Source organism: Lissotriton helveticus, chromosome 4_1 (genome assembly GCF_964261635.1).
Source record: "Lissotriton helveticus chromosome 4_1, aLisHel1.1, whole genome shotgun sequence".
Classification (NCBI taxonomy): Eukaryota; Metazoa; Chordata; class Amphibia; order Caudata; family Salamandridae; genus Lissotriton; species Lissotriton helveticus.
The window spans coordinates 2104637447-2104660512 of NC_136063.1; the positions used below are offsets into that span (position 1 = coordinate 2104637447).

The 23066-nt window shown below is 44.7% G+C and overlaps 1 protein-coding gene across 1 annotated transcript in view; it reads left to right on the top strand.

Moving 5' to 3' along the window:
* VSIG1 (V-set and immunoglobulin domain containing 1) overlaps positions 1-23066 on the top strand; it is a 130581-nt gene that overhangs the window by 23488 nt on the left and 84027 nt on the right. Inside the window, exon 2 of the mRNA XM_078688778.1 lies at positions 11986-12149. Coding sequence (XP_078544904.1) covers positions 11986-12149 — 164 coding nt within the window. The remainder of the gene's footprint in view (positions 1-11985; positions 12150-23066) is intronic.

Consider the following 23066-nt stretch of genomic DNA (forward strand, 5'->3'; position numbering starts at 1 on the left):
CTTGAAGGAGAGTTGGAGTTGGGGGTCACCCGAGACAAACTTCATGTCCTCGGTCTCAAACAATCTGATTATAGGGCCTTGGTGACTGATGCCGCTAAACTCATGAGTAGGGAGCGACAAGGGCGGCTGTATGATGTGGGGGACAAGGCTGGGAAGTTGATCGCCTGGTTGGACAGAAAAGAGAGAGCAAGTCGTGTGGTTCCGGTGATTGAGAGGCCAGATGGAATGCGTGTGACTGACCCGGTTGAGATAGTTGAGTGTTTCGCTGATCATTTTCGTGAGGTTTATTCTCCAGTTTCTGTTAGACCCGAAGAGGACTCTCACCAGTTGTTGAGAGATTTTTCACTGCCGTGCCTATCGGACTCAGACAGGGAGATGCTGGAAGCGCCACTTTCAGCGGATGAGATAGCTACTGCTATACGTTCTCTTCGTTCGGGGAAGGCTATGGGTCCCAATGGTCTCCCTATTGAGTTATACAAGTTGCGTCCAGACAGGATTGCACCATATCTCCGCGGTATGTTCATGGAATCAAGAGATACTGGCTCCCTCCCTTACGATCAGCGTCTTGCATTGATAGTAGTGATTCACAAAGAGGGAAAGCCAAGGGCTTGTTGTACGTCCTACAGACCCATTTCGCTTCTTAATGCGGAGCCAAAGATCCTTGCCAAGGTACTAGCTAACCGTCTTATCAATGTGATTAGTGACTTGATTCATCCGGACCAGTCCGGATTCATCCCGCGCCGTAATACAGCACTGAATTTGAGACGCCTACACGGCGCTCTCGCGAGAGCCCCATATCTTCTGGAGTCGGCCATTTTGGTCTCTCTTGACGCCACGATGGCTTTTGACACTGTGGAATGGTCGTATTTGTGGGCCGCTCTGGCGAAATTCGGCTTTGGTCCAGGCCTTATTAGCTGGGTGAAACTTCTCTATGAGGCTCCATTGGCACAGGTAGTGATCAATGGTCGGGTATCCAGTCCCTTCGCTCTGGGAAGGGGTACTCGGCAAGGCTGTCCGTTGTCTCCACTCCTCTTTGCACTCGCCCTGGAGCCTCTGGCTGCATGGTTGCGCTGGGAACCATCGATGAGAGGTATACAGTGGACCCCTCAGTTTGAAGATCGCATATCGCTCTATGCGGACGATATTCGGTTGTACCTCACTTTGCCCCAAAAGTCGTTAAACGTGCTGTTTGATGTGTTGATTTCATTCAGACGCAATTCTGGCCTCGTGATCAATTGGTCCAAATATTGTATATAAGTACTCGCGGGTGGCGCCCCTGCATTGCCGCGTGGTTGTCCAATACAGGTGACACAAGAGGGTTTCAAATATTTGGGAATTTTTATCACTTTGGACCACGTAGCCAGATATGAACTTAATTTACTCCCTCCGCTACAACGGTTGCGTTCTGACGTGGTGGGCTGGCGCGGCCTTCCTCTGTCCCCCCTCGGGCGAGCAACCCTTTTCAAGATGATGTCTCTACCGCGGTTTTTATACGCGCTCCAGAATAAGTTTGACGCAATTCCGGCAAAATACTTCCGGGAAGTGGAGAGTCTACAAAGACAGCTGATTTGGGATGGGCATACCCGTATCGCCCTCCCTAAACTTACTCTTCCCTGGTATGACGGCGGTATTGCTCTTCCCGATATCAGGCGTTACTATTGGGCCTCTCAATTGAGTGCAATCAATCACGTATGTATGGGCCGGGTTTAGATCCTGCATTTGAGATGGATAGGTGGCTTTTACCGGGAGGGAACTATAATAGGGCGCTATACTCTAGATCTGCAATTCGGACGCTCACTGGTCCTACCAAGATCGCCGTGCAGGTGTGGAATTGTGCGAATGCGGCAATGGGGTGGAGCGGGAGACTGACCCGGGCGATCCCCTTGTACGATTCTTGCAAGCTGGAAAGTTTATGGAGGACGAAAGGCTTTGAGAAATGTGATATGATTGGTATCAGTAGAGTGGGCGATCTCTGGGTTAATGATAGGATTGAGACTTTTGAGGTCTTGAAGACGGAATATGACTTGAGTGATCAGGAATTTTTTCGCTATTTACAGGTTCGTCACGCGTTGGGCTCTGTTTTCCCCATTGGGACCGTTATTCCGGACTCTTCCCCGTTGGAGGATCGGATACTTGACGGATATGTGCCCGATAGCACGATTTCTTTGATTTATAAGAAATTAATTAATGATCGTCTGACCTGTTAACGCATTTAAGGGAGGTCTGGACCAGAGACGGTTTACTATTAGATGATGAGGACTGGCAATCCGCGATTTCCTCACCCAAGGAGGTCGCGATACCGGCCCGTCTTCGACTAGTCCAACTCAAGATCTTGCACCGTGTGTATGTTACTGGCCCGCGACTGATTCGAATGGGTTATTCTGTTGATGGGTTATGTATCCGTGGGTGTGGTCGGCTTGCTACTTTCCTTCACATCATTTGGGAATGTCCGGAGGTTGCTGCATTTTGGAATAGAGTGCATGCGGTCATGAAAGAGGTCACGGGAGTCGAGATACAACCGGAAGCTAGACGGTGTCTGCTGAATGTGTGGGAACCGAATGACTATGACGTGGCTCAGACGCGATGGGCGACCCTGGCCAACATGATTGCTAAACGAGACATTGCACAGTTGTGGGGCGCTCCCCGCCCGCCGACGGTCTCGGTGTGGAAGGAAAATATGGATTGGTGTATGTTTCGAGAGAAGACGGTGTATGTGGCATGAGGTAGGCCCCAAAAATGGGGGGAAATTTGGAATCAATGGAACTCCTACAGAGGAGATATATGCACGCCACCCCTTCCTGATGTCCCCGATGCTTCACATTCTCCCTAATCCTGACGTTCCATGATTTGTTCTATTTTCATATGTTTTAAAATCTTTAGTCTTTTTCCCCCGATTATGCCCCCCCTCTGATTTTTGTTGATTGACTTGCACTGTGATGCTATTGCCTTTTCCTTCCCGCTCAGAAAAAGCGCCTGTATTGTAATGCTTTTTTGCCTTGATTGTTTGTTTTCTTTCTATATAATAAAAAGAGTTAAAAAAAAAAGCAGAGATGCACTAGAACCCTTGCTCAGTATGCCAAGGGAATTCCACAGTGAATAGGGAATAACATTTGGCCAAATTCAGAATTCTAGTTTCTGCATATGCAGATGGCTTCATACTTCTGGTGTAGTACCCAGAAACCTTCCTGATCCACTAATTAGGGAGGTAATAATATGCAGAGGAAAGTCGTGCCTCGCCATTAGTTTGACAATGTCATTAATGATGCCCTTGACTGGAGGCACGGGATAGCCCTCACTGGAGTATCCAATCCAGGGGGGTAATACACCAATTCGCTGCTTGGACATTCAATACCACTGGGATTCAGATGTAATAGTTTCAGAAAACTAAGGTAAGTCTCTAGATAACATCACCAGTAAGGTAGAACAGGCTGCTGAAACCGCTGCTACCATCCAGTAGGGGTCATCCACTCGAGCCCCATCTCACCCTTGCCACAATCATGCTCACCAAAGGGTCAGCGAAGCACTAACACCTATCCTTAATGCCGCCATCACCTCAGCCACATTCCTGGATACTTGGATACATGCCACCTTCACACCCCTTCTCAAGAAACCATCCGTGAATCCATCCATGCTTTCCCAATCAGGCCCATCTCCCTTCTGCCATCCTGGGAATGATCTTGGAGAAACTAATCAGCCGATGCATCATTGACCACATCAGCACCCACCAGCTCCTCAAAGCCATGCAGTCTGTATTCAGGTCCAAACACAGTACAGAAACAGCACTCACCACCACCAGAGATGACATCAACATGATCCTTGACAGAAGAGACACAGTAGAAACAGAGAAGCTCTCGTTCTACTGAACCTCTCTGCAGCATCTGACATGGTTTCACATCCCATCCTGATCAGGCATCTGCATGAGATTTCCATCCATGGACGTGCTCTCTGCTTGCTCTGCTCCTTCTTAATGGATAGAACACAAACTGTCAGCCTGGCACCTGCCTCCTCAGTAGCCCGCAAATGCATCTGCAGAGTGCCTCAAAGTTCATCGCTCAGCTCCACCCTCTTCAACAGATACAGGATCCATCTGGTCATCGTTATCCATGCAGACAATATCAACATCCTCTGCTCAGCCGATGACTTACAACTCACAATCTCCCTCTCGGAAAAGACCCCCAACACAAGAAACAAGTTCACCGCCTGCATGACTGTAGTCGCTAACAGGATGAAAGCCAAAGAGCTCAAGCTCAACACCAACAAGACAAAAGTAGTGAGCTTTGACAGGAACTCATCATCATGTAACTCGAACTGGTGGCCGGACGAACTCAGTCCCACACCCCACCCAGCAATCACACCAGGAACCTCGAAATCATCATTGATACCAAACTAGACATTGCCGCACAAGTCAACACGGTCACTGCTCCATCCTTCTCCCACACCCTGAAGATGCTACCGAAGATCTTCAAATGGCTTCCAAGTAACACTATAAAAAAAAACGCCACTCATGCCCTAGTCGCAAGCAAGTTGATCACCAAGAAACTATCCAGAAGACTACAAACCATCCAGAACTTGGCAGCTAGATTCATCCTCAACCTCCAATTCAGAACTCACATCACACCACACCTCAGGGAGCTCCACTGGCTCCCGATACACAAACTCACTAATTTCAAACTCCCCAACAAAGCACTGTACAACTTGGGCCATACCTACCTGAACAGTTTAATCTCCTCACACCAACCACTGTGACACCTCTGCTCTGCAGGACACCTACTCGCAATCATCCCACACATGCACAGACCCATATCAAGAGGGCAGGTGTTCACTTATATCGCTCCTAAAGTTTGAAACGACCTCCGACTCCTCACCAGAGCCTCCTCCTCTCTACTTGAATTCTGTTAGTAACTGGAGACCTGGCTTTGCATTAATGAACCTACTATAGGCATGGCTAGGCACACACACCAGCTCAGCGTGAGAATACCACCGGGGGTTGAGAGTGAGCTTTATAAATACACATATCTGTGAGGGGGCAAATCACCATTACAATAATGGTTGTACTGCCTCAATTGTTATATCTGTTCCAGAATATTCCACTCCCATTGAATCGTAAGATCTCTGACAAACTCCATCTAAATACAATGATGATAACAATTGCATGGGCTGGAAATACAGTGGAGGATCCTGAACCTACTTTTAAATCGGGGGGAGGGGTAGATTCTCTGTGCCAAACTTTGAATACATTATCTGGTGGCGTAGACACAGTGTGATTTCAAAAAGGGGGTGGTGATGGACAGAGTATCTGAGTTAATCAGAACACTCCTACCCAGTCAACAGATCAGGGCTTGATCCATCACCGTTTTTTAGCTCACTGCACCATCCCAGTTTAGAACCTGGCTATATGCAAATTAGTCTGTCCCTGGCCCAGTGCATCATGGGAACAGGGCAGACCAAACTACCAAGCCAATTCTTCACTGGAAAGGAAACAAGCTTCCGGGGACCGGTTTCTGGCATTACAGCCGTCTTCGGCCCGGCTTGCTTGAATCCTGATGGTGCAGTGAGCAAGGGACTCATGGCTGAGCATACCCTTCCACACTCATGGTGGCCAAAATAATTTCAAAAAGGGGGTGGTGATGGACAGAGTATCTGAGTTAATCAGAACACTCCTACCCAGTCAACAGATCAGGGCTTGATCCATCACCGTTTTTTAGCTCACTGCACCATCCCAGTTTAGAACCTGGCTATATGCAAATTAGTCTGTCCCTGGCCCAGTGCATCATGGGAACAGGGCAGACCAAACTACCAAGCCAATTCTTCACTGGAAAGGAAACAAGCTTCCGGGGACCGGTTTCTGGCATTACAGCCGTCTTCGGCCCGGCTTGCTTGAATCCTGATGGTGCAGTGAGCAAGGGACTCATGTCTGAGCATACCCTTCCACACTCATGGTGGCCAAAATAATTTCAAAAAGGGGGTGGTGATGAACAGAGTATCTGAGTTAATCAGAACACTCCTACCCAGTCAACAGATCAGGGCTTGATCCATCACCGTTTTTTAGCTCACTGCACCATCCCAGTTTAGAACCTGGCTATATGCAAATTAGTCTGTCCCTGGCCCAGTGCATCATGGGAACAGGGCAGACCAAACTACCAAGCCAATTCTTCACTGGAAAGGAAACAAGCTTCCGGGGACCGGTTTCTGGCATTACAGCCGTCTTCGGCCCGGCTTGCTTGAATCCTGATGGTGCAGTGAGCAAGGGACTCATGTCTGAGCATACCCTTCCACACTCATGGTGGCCAAAATAATTTCAAAATCCTGAACCTACTTTTAAATCGGGGGAGGGGTAGATTCTCTGTGCCAAACTTTGAATACAATATCTGGTGGCGTAGACACAGTGTCCACACCACTGAATTCATAATGATAGACAGGTACCAGACTGTACCCTAGAAAAGGGGCTGGGCACACAATACTCACGGTCCACTATAACCATGAAAACTATGAACAAGCCAATTAGTACCCATAAGGAAATACAAACACTAGAGTGTTCTAACTGGACATGGTAGAGACTTGCTCAAATAAGTGGTATAGAAGTATTTGCCGTTTGTCTCATTGCTGAATGACCCTAGGCTGTGAACCAGTTGCCGCAAAGTGACTCCTGAAGCAGAAGCTATTAAAACTAGGGAATGTGTACATAGAGGGTAAGGTTATACCTCCACATGAATGTCAGAGTAGAGGCCCAAGTTTCACATTGGACACTTGCCATCATAGGTTATGTAGAACCATCAACGAGAAATTTAAAATCACACCCTAAGAAGCCACTAAAGAGGCGACTATTGGCATATCATTAATAATACCACATTACTCAAACTAGTCATCGACATGTACAACATTGTAATGTCAGATCTCGCTCATACTGACTATCACAAACTGACTATCATGATGGAGGGAACAGAGAAGGCAACGTGGGCAGAGCGATACGAGGGCTTTGGGGTAACCTGATATTCTGGAGCTCCTTGCCATTATCGGTGGCCGGTCGAGTGGCCCTCCTGAAGATGGTAGCCCTCCCCCGCTTATTATATTATTTTAGGGTGTTACCAATCTGGATACCGGGAGCAGTTTTTAAACAACTTCGCTCCATGATTGGAGGCTTTTTGCGGGGAAGTGGCAGACGGCGGGTAGCTTTGACCACAATGATGCACCCGAGGGCTGACGGAGACCTGGCGGTACCGGACTTTGAGTTATATTATTTGGCAGCTCAGTTACAATGGTTGACTCAAGTGATAGCTCGAGAGTTCCGAGGCCCGGACGTACCTGACGGACGATGGATCTCACGCCATGTTTTATCCTTCATGCTACTCCAACAGCACCTGCGCCTTGAACCCTTAACTAATGAGGAGCGGACTTTAAGACTCTGTTGGATCCAGAATATTCCACTCCCATTGAATCGTAAGATCTCTGACAAACTCCAGCTAAATAAAATGATGATAACAATTGCATGGGCTGGAAATACAGTGGAGGATCCTGAACCTACTTTTAAATCGGGGGAGGGGTAGATTCTCTGTGCCAAACTTTGAATACATTATCTGGTGGCGTAGACACAGTGTCCACACCACTGAATTCATAATGATAGACAGGTACCAGACTGTACCCTAGAAAAGGGGCTGGGCACACAATACTCACGGTCCACTATAACCATGAAAACTATGAACAAGCCAATTAGTGTCCATAAGCAAATACACACACTAGAGTGTTCTAACTGGACATGGTAGAGACTTGCTCAAATAAGTGGTATAGAAGTATTTGCCGTTTGTCTCATTGCTGAATGACCCTAGGCTGTGGACCAGATGCCGCAAAGTGACTCCTGAAGCAGAAGCTATTAAAACTAGGGAATGTGTACATAGAGGGTAAGGTTATACCTCCACATGAATGTCAGAGTAGAGGCCCAAGTTTCACATTGGACACTTGCCTCTATCATAGGTTATGTAGAACCATCAACGAGAAATTTAAAATCACACCCTAAGAAGCCACTAAAGAGGCGACTATTGGCATATCATTAATAATACCACATTACTCAAACTAGTCATCGACATGTACAACATTGTAATGTCAGATCTCGCTCATACTGACTATCACAAACTGACTATCATGATGGAGGGAACAGAGAAGGCAACGTGGGCAGAGCGATACGAGGGCTTTGGGGTAACCTGATATTCTGGAGCTCCTTGCCATTATCGGTGGCCGGTCGAGTGGCCCTCCTGAAGATGGTAGCCCTCCCCCGCTTATTATATTATTTTAGGGTGTTACCAATCTGGATACCGGGAGCAGTTTTTAAACAACTTCGCTCCATGATTGGAGGCTTTTTGCGGGGAAGTGGCAGACGGCGGGTAGCTTTGACCACAATGATGCACCCGAGGGCTGACGGAGACCTGGCGGTACCGGACTTTGAGTTATATTATTTGGCAGCTCAGTTACAATGGTTGACTCAAGTGATAGCTCGAGAGTTCCGAGGCCCGGACGTACCTGACGGACGATGGATCTCACGCCATGTTTTATCCTTCATGCTACTCCAACAGCACCTGCGCCTTGAACCCTTAACTAATGAGGAGCGGACTTTAAGACTCTGTTGGATCCAGAATATTCCACTCCCATTGAATCGTAAGATCTCTGACAAACTCCAGCTAAATAAAATGATGATAACAATTGCATGGGCTGGAAATACAGTGGAGGATCCTGAACCTACTTTTAAATCGGGGGAGGGGTAGATTCTCAGTGCCAAACTTTGAATACATTATCTGGTGGCGTAGACACAGTGTCCACACCACTGAATTCATAATGATAGACAGGTACCAGACTGTACCCTAGAAAAGGGGCTGGGCACACAATACTCACGGTCCACTATAACCATGAAAACTATGAACAAGCCAATTAGTGTCCATAAGCAAATACACACACTAGAGTGTTCTAACTGGACATGGTAGAGACTTGCTCAAATAAGTGGTATAGAAGTATTTGCCGTTTGTCTCATTGCTGAATGACCCTAGGCTGTGAACCAGTTGCCGCAAAGTGACTCCTGAAGCAGAAGCTATTGAAACTAGGGAATGTGTACATAGAGGGTAAGGTTATACCTCCACATGAATGTCAGAGCCAGCGTAGAGCTGGCATTACTCGCCCTTATGCCCCGAAAATACCTCTAGGAGTGTGCACTACTTTACCTCATGGAGGGGACTGGTCAGCGCTAGCCTAGTGGGAAGAGAAGGGAGTGCATGTATTGGGGGATTTATATGAAGACGGGCCCCTGTTACCTTATTTAACCCTTCAAGACCGATATGACCTTCCTCGAGGGGACTACCTGCTGCATTCAGCCCTAGTCTCAGCGATACAACATCACTGGAGGGAAGGGTTGTCAGAACCCAAAACATCAATGAGGTGCCAATATGCAGCTGGAACATTTAAGGCTGTTACGTGCCTTTACAGACGCATGGTAGGCGAAACCCTGGAACCATTGAGGGAGTTGCAGAGAAAGTGGGAAACAGACTTGGGTAGGGAGATCCCTGAGAAGACATGAGTACAGCTGGTCCGGAGAGCCTGGAAGGGCTCTAGGAATTCCAGATTCCAACAAACACACTTCTTTATACTGCATAGAGAATATTTGACTCCTGCACGAATTAATCGCTACTTTAGGACAGACACGGCCCAGTGCCCGCGCTGCAAATTAGAGGGAGCAGAGTTTTAATACATGCTATGGGGATGTACACTGTTGGGAACGTATTGTGAGGAGGTGGTGGACCTACTTTGCAGTATCACAGACTGCCAGATAGTTCCTGATATGGGTCCCTGCTTACTAGACTGGTTTTCACACACTCCCAAGACGAAAGCCACAAGTAAATTCCTGGATCAAGGCTTGTTATTAGCAAAGAGATAACTCACTGCACACTGGAAACCAGTCCCGAAAGATGGAAAACGGAATTACTTAAATGGGCCAGAAAGGGCACAGTTCGCTTGCAACTAGCTCTGAGAACTAACAATGAGAAGGCACTGGAGGCAGCAAGGGAGTGGGAGGCCTTAGCCGTAGTACTACAAAAACATGATGAGGATTCAGAGACTAGCTCGGTTGCAGAGTCTTAAATGAGCTACCTGTGACCAAGGGATGCGGTGAGTGCAATAGGGTTTGTCCATATAGGAATAATTGTGATATTGTCCTATATGTTAACATAAATGTGATGTCTTTTGAAATTGTGATGATTAAATTGAAGGGTTTACAGACTTGCATTCATATGGGAGATAAGCAGGTCCGATGCACCGGTGGCGTGGGAGGGCAGAAGGGAGTTTCTGTTAGTAACAGTTTGTTAGTAAATATATTGTTAAATGCACAAGTGATGCAGATACGTAGTACTAGCAAGACTGGGGCATATAGCACGTCAAATAAACCTTAGATCTACCAATAAGGGAGGTCCCGTGTAAACAACCACTTGCATGTCACTTTTATTATAAATGCGAGTAAGATCCGTTGAAGTACTGGAATAACAATTATGCATGTACTGTAAACTGAATTTGTTGCATTTCATGTCAGAGAATGACTGAAAATCAATAAAAACACATACAAAAAAAAATGATGGGGGGCACAGGAACTGCGCCTGTTGCTATCGAGTGAACAATGGAAATAATGCTACCTACAAAAGAAAAACATATCTGCATGTGGCAGGCACAGGCTTCCATGTTCCAAAGTTCTGAACAGAGTATTACACACCAAAGACATTATACAAACTGTGGTTGGATGACAACTCTTCCTACGAACGATGTTGGACTGTGGATACAGGTTTCGCACATTTAGTATGGGACTATCCGGGGATCACCAGATATTGGAATGATCTGTTTTCCATGCTCAGCAAAATGATTGAGTGGGTGGGTACCATCCCCAGTGGTGGCACTGCTGGGATATGTAAAAAAAAACATTTCCAAACAGCATTGGAAATATGCTGCACTGGTTCTGTTGCTGCGAAAACTAGGGTGGCGACATGCCGGGGATGCGGGATAGTGACACAAACCACAGAATTGCTGAAGGACCTTTCGAGATGTCAGAGCCGCTCTGAAATATATGATACATTGTTACCCATCACTTCACGCCCTACAGATATCCGGGCTCCACTTCACAGGTACCTTGCTGCACAAGTGGGAGACCTAGCAACATCAGAACCGCAACAGGCTGGCGACCATTGGACTGCAGCATCTTGAGGGTGGACTTGTACGTTGAGGAGAGTATAGCGGGGTCTCATAAATTAACTTGTGTATGAGGAGACGTCACGTGACTGCATTGAAATAGGATTGAATCATAATTGTGTTATGAAGTTGGAGGTACTATACTTGAGCATAGTGGAACATTTACTCCACTATTATGCGTAGGCTTGTGTTTAATTCAATAAATTTAATTTAATAAAGTTGTGTTCCTCAAATGTACTAAATGGTGAGCGAGGATTCTTTGAGGCATTAGGCTTTTATCTGAGATATTGTGGAACCTCTGGTAGAAAACGTCTGGCCGCTCTCTCTAGCAATGTGAATTCTGAAAATGCCCAAACATGGTGAACAGACAAAGATAAAATAATGCGATGATATCCTCTTTGAGTGAGGCTACCAGATGACTCCATGGTAGCAGGACAGCGCATGGAGGTTTTAATAAAAACAACAGAGTTTTCTGGTAATTTTATATTGATTAAATTCTCTTGATCTAATAGAAGTAAAGCACTTGATAAGAAGGATGTGTAAAAGGAAGGCCCAGGGCTGAAAGCAGTCTGGTGGCTTAGGGTTATCTGGAACCCTATTCATGGAAATGCCGTGTAGGGTTTCAAACGTTGACTCACAGTACCACTGATGATGTATGTTAGTTTGTCCAAAACAGGTATCTCAATGATCCAAAAATTAGGTTTTCAATGAAATTGTCTGATACTTTTAGTACTTGTGGTGCAGTGAGTTATCCTGGTCTTGTATTCTGTTTTTCAGGCTCTGCTGTCTGCATGGTGATCACTACTCCATATCCGAACATCAACGTGACCGCCGGTGGAAATGCGACTCTCTACTGCACCTATTTATCTTCACTCGCCATCGGAAGTGGGTTTGTGATTGAATGGACCTTCCTTGAACATTATTCACAGACACCAAAACCCGTAAGATCCATTTTAACTATTCAGTAAACACAGCTGCCAAATGGCTAGTTAACAGTGATACGGTGTTGTTAGAAAAAAATGGATTCTTGGAGTTGTGTTTTGACCTGTATGTTTGTGGCCTTGGTGTACATGGTCCACTTTCAGTGACTCATGACATCCTCGAAGCCCAGTTTCCAAGGCCGACTTTTCAGAATAGCCATTGACCAATTTCTGTGACTAAATACAATGTATTTATGTATAAATGTCATCAAGGGGATCTTGAAAATTTAGACTAGATCAGAGCTCTTGTGCACCAATAGTGAGCCTACCTTCTGTACAGCAAGAATGGGAACTGATTCAAGTGTAAGAGTGAAGTTGTCAGACAGTAAACAAAGTGAGCAGCATAAACTTAGGCCTTTGACTTTGAGGGGCATATTTACCAGTCCCTAGTGCCACCACAACATCACTTATAATGACGTTGTGAAGGCGATAGGGGCCTTGCATTATTTACAAGGCAGCATTAAGCCACTTAACGTGGCTTAGCGCTGCCTTGTAAATAAGCCACCCTTTCACACTGTGTGAAAGGGGAGGGTAATGGGAGTTGGGGTGAGCGTTCCACCACAACACCCATTGATTTTGACGCTGCCCCCTATTTACAAGGGAAAAATCTGGTCATAAACAGGCGAAACGAGGACAAATGCTTTATTTCTCCTCATTTATGCTGTTTCCGGGTGTGCTGCCTTGTGTAGCACATATAGAAACAGCAAATTGCCTATGATTGTTTATGTGCAGGAAGGTCACCTTCCTGCACATAAACAATAATTTTTTTAAATGCAGTTTTGCAACTTCTATGTGTGCTTCAAAGATTGTTTATGTGCAGGAAGGGGGAACTTCTTGCACATAAACAATCTTTCCCTCAACATAGGCATTCTTGCACTATCGTGCAAGTGTGCCTGCATTGATGCCAGGCAGCTAAAGCTAGCACCAGCGCAGGGGGAAATGCAGGTCTGGACTATATTCTAGTAAATATGGTGCAGCCATGCGTTTCTAAAGTGACAAAGCGTGTCATTAGCCTTCTTGGCTTAATGACACGCTTTGTCACTTTTTGTAAATACGCCCCTGAATGTTCAGGGAGCGTGAGGCTATGGTCCCGCATAGCAGTGCCAGCTAATCAGACATTTTTTCCATTTGCCCCAAAGCCTCTTACTGGATCTGTTTTGGATCCTGGCACAGGAAGACTGGTGGAAACCTTTGAACTCTGTCACTCTATGGAGTCCATATTCAAATGACGGTCAGCCTTAGTCTATGGATGGTAGGAATGCAGGATACTAATCCGGCTCCCAAGTCCTGCTAGAAGTCCTACGGGAATTACTGGTGTGTTGGAAAGTCTCCCCCGGGGGCCGGTGATTGGAATCACCTGCATCGACCGACCTCTTTAGTCCTTTCCTTCGCTATGTTGTGTTTCCATTCTTTGCTCATGGCTGGTAGAAGGTTGAAGCCATTGCAAACAAGGGATCCACAACAGGATATTGAGAAAGCTTCTCTTTACAGTGAGGGGCTAGAAACTGCAGAGGCAGAGGTCCACTCAGGGTAGCTTTACTAAGACGCTTGACCCACCGGTGAAGTAAAAACTTTGAGCGATTAAGGAACTGACTGACTGAGCTTTCCTGCATAACCCATATTGTGAACTGAGACCCATGTCTGTAGTTGGATCAAATAGGCCATGCATATGGAACTTCTAAAAAGTGCTATCTTAAAGGTAACATGCTTGACATCCACTATAATAGCTCATGGTTCTCAACAACCAGAGTGACATGGGTGTACAGCAGATTATTATTATTTTTTTTTAATTATTATATATTTCTATTATGTTTTATAGCACAAAAAAGTGTTGTTTAACAATCCCCCCGCATCCCATTCCTTTTACAATGGGACCGTGTGAGCAAATTATACAAACATCCAATGTATGAGTATAATCGTCCAATTACACCATAAGAGATGCAGATGTCTAATTACATTCATGACCAAAACAAGATCTTATGATTGTTACAAGAGCGCACAGTCTTAACAAGCAATTATTACATCTCCAAGTGTTTGTGTAGCATCATCTATTAGCTGCTGGAGTTGTATCTCCGCCAATCCCCAAATCATCCTACCTTCCCGATGTTGCTCAACCCGAATCAATTTGCTCCGTACTCCACATTCTGCCCTCATCCATCGCATGTAATCACGCATCCAACGTTCGAGTTTAGGTATTTTACATGTTCTCCAGTGTTTTGCTATACATTTCTCTTTGTGGTTGCCAATCCTCATTCAAAATATTTCACAGTATGTTTTGCTATCTTAGTGTATAGTATTAAACCCAATAAACATGTTTGAATAGTGCATTGTACAGGCAGTTCTGTCAGATTATTTCTAAAAAGACATAGGGCCAGATGTAGGTAAATACTATTTACCGATTCCTAAACACCGAATTTTACCAATTCGGTATTTAAGAATAGGTAAATAGTATGTAGGTAATTTTTCGGTAAGTTTTACCGAATCGGTATGATTCGGTATTTACCGAATCGATTTGGTAAAATAGGGAAACATTCATGGGTGGCAGGGTGTCACATTGACACCCTGTTGCACCCCTGAATAGTTCTTGTGTGCACATGTGGCACACATACATGCCCTTGTATGTCTGCCACATGGCACTGTTGAAAATGCACAGATTTGCATTTTCAAAAGTATTCGTTATTTACCACCAACTAATAGTTGGTGGTAAATAACGAATCCTTAAAGCACATGAGCACTCTGTAAAGTGCTTCCTACATGCCATTTACTGATTCGGTAATTACCAAATCAGTAAATAATGATTCGGTAAATACCGAATCGGTAAATACCGATACGGTATTTACTGAATCATCCCCTACATAGGAAATGGCCCAATACCGGTCGGTAAGCCTGAAATGTACAGAATTTCGGGTTTAGCGACCGGTAATGGGCCACCTACATCTGGCCCCTAGACCCTTATTTTAGGAGAGGCCAGTCTAGGGCCAGTCATTCTGTTACCAGCCCTATCTGACATTTTGAGGCCTGCAAAGTTACTGTGTACTGTCATGCGTCCCCCAACACTAGGAATCACCAGGGCAATCGGACCCGGAATTGCTGATTTCAATATAATTCCTCAATACCCATGAGATTCTGAGTGTTCAACCAATAATGGCTAATAATTCTGCTCACGTGGAGTTTACAAGACCCTGGGAGCCTCATTTACAAGCTCCTTGCACCGCTGCTGCATCACTTTGTTTTGACTCTGCTGCGATGCAATCAGTGCGCCACATTGCGCCATATCTACAGACTGATGCTTTGGGTCCAATGCATCAGTTTGTAGAACCCTGGGTCACATTATATCTGCAACAGGTATAATGTATGCAGGGTAGGCGTTCCCACGCAAACAAAAACTACGTAAAACTGGTGCAAGGAAATTTACAAAATTCACTCTACGACTTCACTGCGTCAAAATCTTTACGCCTGCTCAGACCAAATGTGAGGATCGATGCAGGGCTTTTACAATAGGACTCGCCTATATATTCTTATGCATTGCTGGAGTTGAGTCCATTTTACAACCAACTCCAGCAATGAGTCCCTTTTGCGGCAACAGATGTGTCAGAATTTCTGACACATCCAGGAATCTTTGCGCCATGTAGCACTGTATTGTAAAAACAGCACATCCATGGTGTTGCAAGGATATTTGGCGCAGGCGCATGGAAACTGGTGCATCGAAGTCGATGCGTCAGTTTCTTGTAAATGAACCTCTTGTTATTGTTAACTCTGTAGGTACGGAATTAACACCCCCGTCACTACTTGACTCCTAATGAGGGACAAGTGAGAAAAGTATGCTTCATTGCAAAAATATGTTTAGGTAGATTACAATGTGAATAGAATATTTTGAGGACAATGACCGAAATGCTGTTCATACAGTTTCTGGGGCAACAAATACAAGGTTTTGTTGAGGCATGTAAGAGCTCTGGTGTTAGAAGACTAGTTTTAGCAAACCTACTACTACAATGAAGCTCTTTCCCCCTCAGGTACATCCTTAAGGAAGTGTTCACGGGTAAGCAGTGACAGTGGGACAGTTTTCCACAGGATGGTTCGGAAGTGTCATAGAGCGCAGATCATGAAAGCAAAGCTTGTATTGTCTCTAAAATCTATCATGACCCCTATTTTTGGTTGTTACTTATTCATGCTTGATGCTAGCTTGCTGATGCTCCCTCCCTATATTGTCCTCCTCCACCATGAGCTCGTCTCAGAAAAGAGCAAAGAATAAGAACGGAGGAGGCAGCCACTGGGCCACTATATATGACATGGCCACCATACAGATAATGACCACCCGGACAAAAAATACCTGAAATCCTACCAGCTTTCTAGCCTCATATTGCATCATGCAGCTAGGCCTAGTTAGAGGGACATGTTTTACAGGACACTTTAAAAGTAGTACATTAAAAGTCATATTTTCCCTAGGCAGATAAATGATAAAATCCAATAATATTTCAATACTTAAGAAAATAGTACTGTACCTAGGAGCTTTTTTTCTCAAAAGCAGAACATTTTCTATGTGCTCCTAGGATAATTATAATCTGGTGCCTCTGAGCAGGATGGGCTTCAACTACCCTAAAAGCACCTCAGTACCTCCCTTTTTTGTAGCGGGTATAGCCGGTCCTTTCGGGGACATATCCTTCCCCTTTTATTCAATTTAATCAGATCTGCGGTACGCAGGGGAAGCAGTTGTAGTTGCTCTAGGACGTCACACCACCATCCATCAGCTGCCTAAAACCCTCTTTGCTTGAGATGCTTCCCGTGGAAGTCCTATACTGTAAGCTTTTTATCTGTCTGCAGACTTCAGATCATGTGCCAGCACATACTATTGGTTTAACACCAAGAAAAGGCTGAAATCCAATCTACCCGAACAGCGCTTCCCTGTGGATGTGTGCACGTATCGAGTGAAAGATCACACATTGTAGTCAAAATATCATACTTTAACAATAACGAGTCTCCAACATTGACTACGACTATATCATCAAGGTGGGCAGATATGGAGTTTAGAATAGTAAATCTACACTTCCCTACACAAATTTACAATGACAATATACCAATGGTCAATTTTCTGGACTCAATATTGTTGTAGGTCAATATTGTTGGAGTCGATGTTGAGACATACATCCGTAAACAGATGGTCCTAAAATGGAAGAGGCGGTGGTTTGGAAGGAGAACAACTTTATTTGTTACGATAAATATGGGAGTTTCTCAAACTCTGCATCTTTGTTTCCTCTCAGAAGGGGACCCTAAATGTAGAACTTGCATTTTCTTTGCTCATCTTTTTATTAAATATAGTCTGTCAAATTTAATATGCAACCCATAAGCTAAAACAACCCATATTTTTTCTTTCTTTCACTTTGTTTAACTTATAATGTCTAAAACAATGTCCTAAGGAATATCAAAAAAGGGAGTGAAGAGGTGGTGCGACACGGCACCGCGGTGGGCTAATCCTCCTCTTGTGAAAGCATAAATAATCAACAGAGACCACCTGAAACAAGTATTCAGTATATATTCCGATGGTGTTGGAATACACTCAGTGTGTTAAAATACCCCTCACACACCAAAAGGGCCCTTGGTGTCATGCTTCATCATCGGGGTCTTCCCGCCCCCGCTGCGGGACGGGGCAGTGCTGCGACAAGCGGCTACGCCGGAGCACCTTTTAGTGAGTACTATGTGAGTGATGATGGAGTGAGTGTACGTGGGGTCAGGAGTGATGATAGTGAAGTTAAAAGATACCTGGCCTGGTGTTTAGAAAAAATTATTTAATAGGCACTGGCTGGTATCGTTAAAAGGGGTGAGGCGGAGGGCAAGAGCGGGTTACTAGTCTTGCTCTCCTGTGTGGGTCAACATGTTTCGGGGCGACATGCCCCTTCGTCAGGACCGGGTATAAAGATCCCCCTGTCACTCACTAATGTGCTCCCACAGATAGAGAGTCGTGGTGTTGGATCAATGTGTATGAATTAACTTAATAGATACACGTGTAAAAAGCTCGCTCAGTACTACTGATGATATAAGCCTGAAAGGATAAGAACACAGGATATTAGAAGGAGCGCGGATCCCAATGCGCTTTACTAGTGAATACCTGTATGGAAGAAAAATACAAAAAGTGGGGAAAGAAACACACTTAAGCTATTTAGGTTGCACGCCAAAGATTTCTTGGGGGCACCAGGTTTTTTGCCAAATATGGAGAAAGAAAATATGATGGAGAAAATCCTGGGCGTGTTGACTGGCAAGCCAAGGATTACTAGCCAGGGCTATGTGGCCACCCAGAATAACAATAGGAAAAACAAAATATAAATAACAATGGGAAAAAGGAGACACACATATATATATACACACAACACTGTGGAGCATCAGAAACTTGCAGTGAGATGTCTATCCAACCAAAGATACATACTTTTAGAATGAGGGAATAATGCATTTGCCGGAACTTGGTCTATTTGATCACCTGCCCATGTAAGAAAGAATATGTTGGCATGACCACAAGACCAGTCAAGATACGAATGGGCGAACACCGCAGCAACGTACGTTGCAAAAAAACTACGACAAGAATGGCCTCCCATTATGCCACCATGAATCATAGTGTAGATGAACTGAAATGGACAGTCATAGAGGCATTTGGGAATGACAAGGACCTTCTGGCAAAAGAGCAACGGTGGGTCTATCGCTTGGGCACACACCTTACGGGTTTAAACGATGATATTCCGTGGTCGCAATTCAGGGCATAAAACATCCATTGCCTAGTTACTGTCCGTGACTCAAATACAATATCAAATTTATGAAAAAACACCACCTCTTCCCACCAGCAATCATAACAACCTGCAAGCTGGTGTTGGCCTGCAGAATTTGTAAATATGTACTATTACCTGTACTATTACCTGGTTATATGTGTGCTACATTAGAAAAAACAGAGGGATTCCCTCTGAACATGTGCCATTGACTTAGGGCAGCCACAATTCCCAATCCAGTGATTTTTGTGGAGTTTTATGAGTAAATATGTTGTTTGATCTTTGTAACAATATTGCATAAGACATATAGTATTTCCGGGCTCCACGGTATCTATAACATTCACTTGGTTCACAAGGCCTGCCTGCGTGGTTCCAGGCAAGTAGTGCAGAGAAACAGCGCTCTCCCGCGCATGCGCGGTATGTTTCTCTGAACTCTGCACCTTCGCGCATGCGCGGAACACACATCGCCGCGCATGCGCACCAATCCTCAGAGACGCAAATACTCGCACTCGAGCGGACCTAAGGGGTACCCTTCCAACCTGATCGGCACATTTTTCCACTGCCAATCCTGAGAGTAAGGCTACTGTATTTTGCTAAAACCCACCTCCATCCAGCAGATCACGGACATTGAACAATGGCCGCCCTGATCTCCAGCCCTAACCACTCGACCTTAGGCTCTCAGCCATATCGAGTTAATCAATTAAGGCGCAACTAACAAGCCTCTACCATACTATAAAAGACCCGCCCCGCCCCGGCTTACCATTACCACGGAAGCCACTGACGGAGGAGGAAGCACTGAGGTGTGGGGGTTGAGTAAGTACGGCATAGCCGACAGCACTGACCTGGAATACTTCACCTTTATTGATCTAGTGAAAAGGAGCCTATCTAGTTCCTGGGGTTACTATTTTTTGCTTTTTTTCCATTCCTCCCCACAGCTGGACCCTCAGTACCCTTCGCCCAGCTTGGCTCATGGGGCATTATTCCCTCATTCTAAAAGTATGTATCTTTGGTTGGATAGACATCTCACTGCAAGTTTCTGATGCTCCACAGTGTTGTGTGTATATATATATGTGTGTCTCCTTTTTCCCATTGTTATTTATATTTTGTTTTTCCTATTGTTATTCTGGGTGGCCACATAGCCCTGGCTAGTAATCCTTGGCTTGCCAGTCAACACGCCCAGGATTTTCTCCATCATATTTTCTTTCTCCATATTTGGCAAAAAACCTGGTGCCCCCAAGAAATCTTTGGCGTGCAACCTAAATAGCTTAAGTGTGTTTCTTTCCCCACTTTTTGTATTTTTCTTCCATACAGGTATTCACTAGTAAAGCGCATTGGGATCCGCGCTCCTTCTAATATCCTGTGTTCTTATCCTTTCAGGCTTATATCATCAGTAGTACTGAGCGAGCTTTTTACACGTGTATCTATTAAGTTAATTCATACACATTGATCCAACACCACGACTCTCTATCTGTGGGAGCACATTAGTGAGTGACAGGGGGATCTTTATACCCGGTCCTGACGAAGGGGCATGTCGCCCCGAAACATGTTGACCCACACAGGAGAGCAAGACTAGTAACCCGCTCTTGCCCTCCGCCTCACCCCTTTTAACGATACCAGCCAGTGCCTATTAAATAATTTTTTCTAAACACCAGGCCAGGTATCTTTTAACTTCACTATCATCACTCCTGACCCCACGTACACTCACTCCATCATCACTCACATAGTACTCACTAAAAGGTGCTCCGGCGTAGCCGCTTGTCGCAGCACTGCCCCGTCCCGCAGCGGGGGCGGGAAGACCCCGATGATGAAGCATGACACCAAGGGCCCTTTTGGTGTGTGAGGGGTATTTTAACACACTGAGTGTATTCCAACACCATCGGAATATATACTGAATACTTGTTTCAGGTGGTCTCTGTTGATTATTTATGCTAAAACAATGTCCTGCCTCTCGCATATGGGTCTATCGTGTAGTAAGGGATTCACAAGGACACTCTCTACAAATCAAAATTGTCACATTTGACCATAAAGCATGCTAGTGCTTCCGGATGTGAATCTAAAGCCACAAGTGATGTCCCCCAGGATTCTACAGCAGAACACACAAAGCCTGGTGGCTTTGAGAGTCTTTATTGCCAAGGAGAGTACCAGCTCAGGTCCTATGTTTCTGTTTCGCTAGCTATGCTTCCCAATTACAGTAATCTGGTTAACAAAGAAATCAGCAGCAGGGGTGAAAGAGTGGCCTTAAATTACGAAAAAGCTTGAAAGTCCTTTCTCTTGCTACATCTGCAGCTTCTTCCTTAGATGTTGGATTAATCACCAAATCAGTGTTAAATTTGAGAGATGGTTTCCGGTGATCGGCACCAGCACTTAATTGTCAACACTGGTGCTTGTGACAGTCGGCCACAAGGTGGTTCTGTCTGGATAATTTAGAGTTACCCAACAAACGTTAAATATTAATTCAATATACATTACAAATTACCTACAGTCTAAGCCATTCTTATAGCTTGGGGGCCCTGAAATAGACTGAATTGCCACATTTGTAATAGTTTGATAGTTAGTAGTTGTGCTGTTATGATCATTGGCAGCATGGCAGAGGCAATGTGTGGTGCAAGCTGCAGTGGTCTCCTGACGAGAACCCTGGCACTTACTTTTTTAATAAATTGAACACTGCACCAAATCCTGTATTATGGCCAATGGTGCCATCAAAGTTGTGATCAATTACCCAGTCGACTTCTACATCATGTTTGAGACAAATGTTACTGAATATCTGGATTTTGTTTGTGTTAAACAGCAAGAGTCTAATATTGGGAGAGACAAAGCTTTGGTACACCAAGTCTCTTGTTAAGCGTTCTTGCCCAATGGAAGGGAATCTAACCACAATTCGTATTTTGCAAGATCCTAAAGCTTGTACCCATATCAAAGGCAATATTTTGGGATTGAATTATCTTTGATAACTTAATGATGTTCAGTATTAACATTATTCTACGAGAGTGGCTTGACCATAACACCATTTTACTTATAATGTTCTGACTTGTGGTTTACATGAAGAGGGTTATTTAAAACATTTAAGACATAAGTGCAAGATCATTGCTAATGCACGTAGGTCCTAACAGCCTCAAAAATCTCTGTTACCAAATTAACCTAGGATTTTATGCCTCTGGTGGATAACTGTGTCCTAAATAATCAATGGTTGTGGTTAAAAACGTATATTTGTTTTATTGTACAGTCATTCCCCTTTTTCAAGGTAACTCACGAGTCGAAGTAATGTTCTGTCTATTAAGTAGCACAAATTGGAATATGATCTGGTAGGCTAAGACTGCAGGTGCATCTTTAAATGTCTGGTACTTTTGTTTTGCAAGTGATGCAAGTCCACAGGGCATTCTTAAAGAGATCTTGATTCCAGGCTGATGCCACTTAAATGGTAAGTAAATGATAAGTAGCCAGTACATCTAGAGTGGGGAAAATGCATCTCCGAATAATGATCGCATTCCCTGTATTCTAAGTAACAGCCTTCAGTCATTAATGATATTTCTGTTTAAAGAGCAAACGTTAGTGCCTACATGAAATAATAATGGATTGATATCAAATTTACACCATGATTCACACTATGCAGAGTGTACTATCGGTTATAGCTTCTGCAGAGTCAGCCATGACTTCAATCCTAGATTACGAATTGTGATCTCACATACTGGTTCACCTTTAGGCCCTGATTATGAGCCGGCTGTTAAATGATGTTACTTGTGCAAATCCCTGTATGTGCAGGGATCAGAATTCCTAGTGCGTTAGTAATAACCACACCTCCTCCAATTTTTTTCGAGTACTGTTAAACAGGTCAAATCTGCTGAAATCTACTTCAAGGGAAAACATGAGAAAACTCAGAAACTGGTGCAGTAAAATATTTTCCAATGTAATTCTCTATTTTTAATCCTCAACTTGGAATATTAGGTATTTATAATACTCAGTAAGGGAACCATCCTTTACAACGCGGTGTTTACACCGCGCGACCTTTACGACGCAGCCATTACAACGCAAGTCATTATTACGACTTGCGCTGGATGGCGCTCTTGCTTAACCCCTTCCGTGCGGCCGCGATTCCCCCCGTGTGCGGCTGCCGAACGAACAGGGCGGGGCC